Source organism: Teleopsis dalmanni, unplaced genomic scaffold (genome assembly GCF_002237135.1).
Source record: "Teleopsis dalmanni isolate 2A unplaced genomic scaffold, ASM223713v2 unscaffolded_contig_4955, whole genome shotgun sequence".
Classification (NCBI taxonomy): domain Eukaryota; kingdom Metazoa; phylum Arthropoda; class Insecta; order Diptera; family Diopsidae; genus Teleopsis; species Teleopsis dalmanni.
In genome coordinates this window covers 6-2,347 of record NW_024036337.1, presented here as the reverse complement: position 1 = coordinate 2,347, position 2,342 = coordinate 6, and the positions used below count along the sequence as shown (strand labels likewise).

Below are 2,342 nucleotides of genomic sequence, written 5' to 3'. Positions count from 1 at the left end.
AAAGCAATTACAGATAGCTCAAAACCTGGCCTTAAGAAAACTGTTTAAGATTCCATGGTACATTAGATCTACGGACATACATAGAGATCTTAGGATTGACTCAGTGAAAAAATATATCAGAGACAGAGCTTTAAAATTATTCACTAAAGTTGATACGCTACTTAACCCCGCCATAACAATCCTCAAGTCCACTTCTGGACTCTCAGGAAGATATGCTGATTTAAGGTCCGTCATCAACTAAAAGACAAATAAATGATATGATTTTTTAGCCTAGTTAAAGCCTAGTGTGGGGTAGTGATTAACCCCCCAGTCATTATAGAGTAAAAGTGCGTAATAGCACTAACTCAAGAAGAAGAAGAAGAAGAAGAAAATTAAAATTCAAAATGTAAGGCTTTCGAATGTAATCTGAATGTTTATATTAGTAGAATTATATTTTGTATTAAGTTGTCGTAAATATGCTTCAATTAGACATGGTTATATCATACATAACCAAGAATACGTTTTAGTGCGAATAATACTGTCATCAGTGTGACACTTTGAAGCGCAACTGAGCTCGAATAGTAGCCAGAGTTGTGATATCGCAGATAAATATTACTTGTATCTTAGACCTGAAAGACAATTACTAATAGTAAAAGATCAAAATAGTTAATACACCGACAGCATCGTTTGACAGACAGATTATTATGGACGAAAAATCACCGGAATTTATTGTGCTCTGAACTGTTCACTATCAATTATCTTCCTAGAGATTTAAAGCAGAAACGTTTTATATCAAAATATGTGCAAAACGTTAATCTGTTATCTAAAAGTACTATTACTATTGCCGATACTACTATTAGGCCTTTACCCTACTCTATACTTTTGTATACTAATCACAGTTTTTCATATATAATAGTAGTTTTTTACTAATCACAGTTACTTAAACTGATAAAACTGATAAAACTGATTTATGTATACTAACCATAGTTTTTCATATCTAATATCAGTTCTTTACTTTTTTAATCACAGTTACTAAAACTGATATCAAATATACTATCCCGTAGTAGGCTCTCACCCTACTCTATACTTTTGTTGTTGTAAGCTGAGGAGATCTTCTAGTATCTTTGTTGGGACAGTGTACAGTCAAGTGCCATGTTCAAGAGGCACTTAGAAGAAGAATATAATAGTAATTTTTTATATTCTATTATAAAAATATAATAGTAGTAATAGTAATAGATGGCTAAACCTGAACATAAGAGTAATAGTAATAATATAATAATAGATAATAATATAGCTTTGTGTGATTTAGCGCGTTTTCTTCTTAATTTTTCAGATCTATATTATGTTATCCTTAATATATAGTTTTATTTGATTAGATATGTCTTCCTTTTGAATTCTTGAATAAATTAAAATATTTGTAAAATACCTAATAATTATTTTGATACTCCGATACTTGATATTATAAACAAATTTTTATATTTCCAATTTAAAATCATAAGTTAATATATTTTATTTAATTTACTTAAGTATGTTTGCATATTTGCGTATAGTTCTAATAATAGTTTCTGCTTGTGGATATGAAGATTCACGCAATAATCCTATAACTTCCGAAATCGAGTGTGGCATCTGCATTTTTTTATATTTTGTTATTGTCGCAAACAAGACTCCAGCACAAGCACCACGTTTACCTTCCCAATTTTCTGGGCTAGGATCCAGTCTAAAAAAACATACAAATATTATGAAAGGTTCAAATATTACAGGTTCATATTTAAGCATTAATAGATATATACTATTATATAATATAGAATAAAATATCAATTCGAATAATAATAATAATAATAGAGGCTCAGTTCCTTGGGAACCACCGCTCTCTAGTGCATTAGATATAAGTTTGATTTTCATTTAGGTTTTGTTGATAACAATTGAGTAAAATTCTTTTACAAAACATTACAATACATAAATTAATGTGTTTCGGTTAGAATATAAGTAATACTATGGACTAAATATTAAAAATAATATACACATACTTCTCTAGCATATCAAAAGCTTTTGCGGCAAACCAAAATTCTTCACACTTATAGCATTCATTGGCAATGAGTTGAAGTAGTAAAAACGCTTCCGAACTTGTATCCCGTGCAATAAATAAGTTCCAAGCCTATTGCAATAAAAGATATTACATATGACTTTACATAATATTATAATCATTATAGTAAATAAATCTATTTCTACATAGCTAGATGAATTATTAGTTGTGATCTATTTAAGTAATTAGAAATGCACTAATAAATATGTTAAAATTGTACAAATGAATCAAAATTTAAATGAATCAATTTATATTATATATAAGATATGGGTTTATTTTT

At 28.5% G+C, this 2,342-nt stretch overlaps 1 protein-coding gene across 1 annotated transcript; it reads right to left on the bottom strand.

The window, feature by feature from the left end:
- Window positions 1-1,497: 1,497 nt before the first annotated feature.
- On the bottom strand, window positions 1,498-2,134 carry LOC119665395 (intraflagellar transport protein 56-like; the record flags this gene model as incomplete). The annotated part of the gene is made up of 2 exons (XM_038074631.1): window positions 1,498-1,696; window positions 2,007-2,134. Coding segments are annotated over 2 exons (327 nt in total), but the record flags the coding sequence as incomplete, so codon positions are not given.
- Window positions 2,135-2,342: the final 208 nt, after the last annotated feature.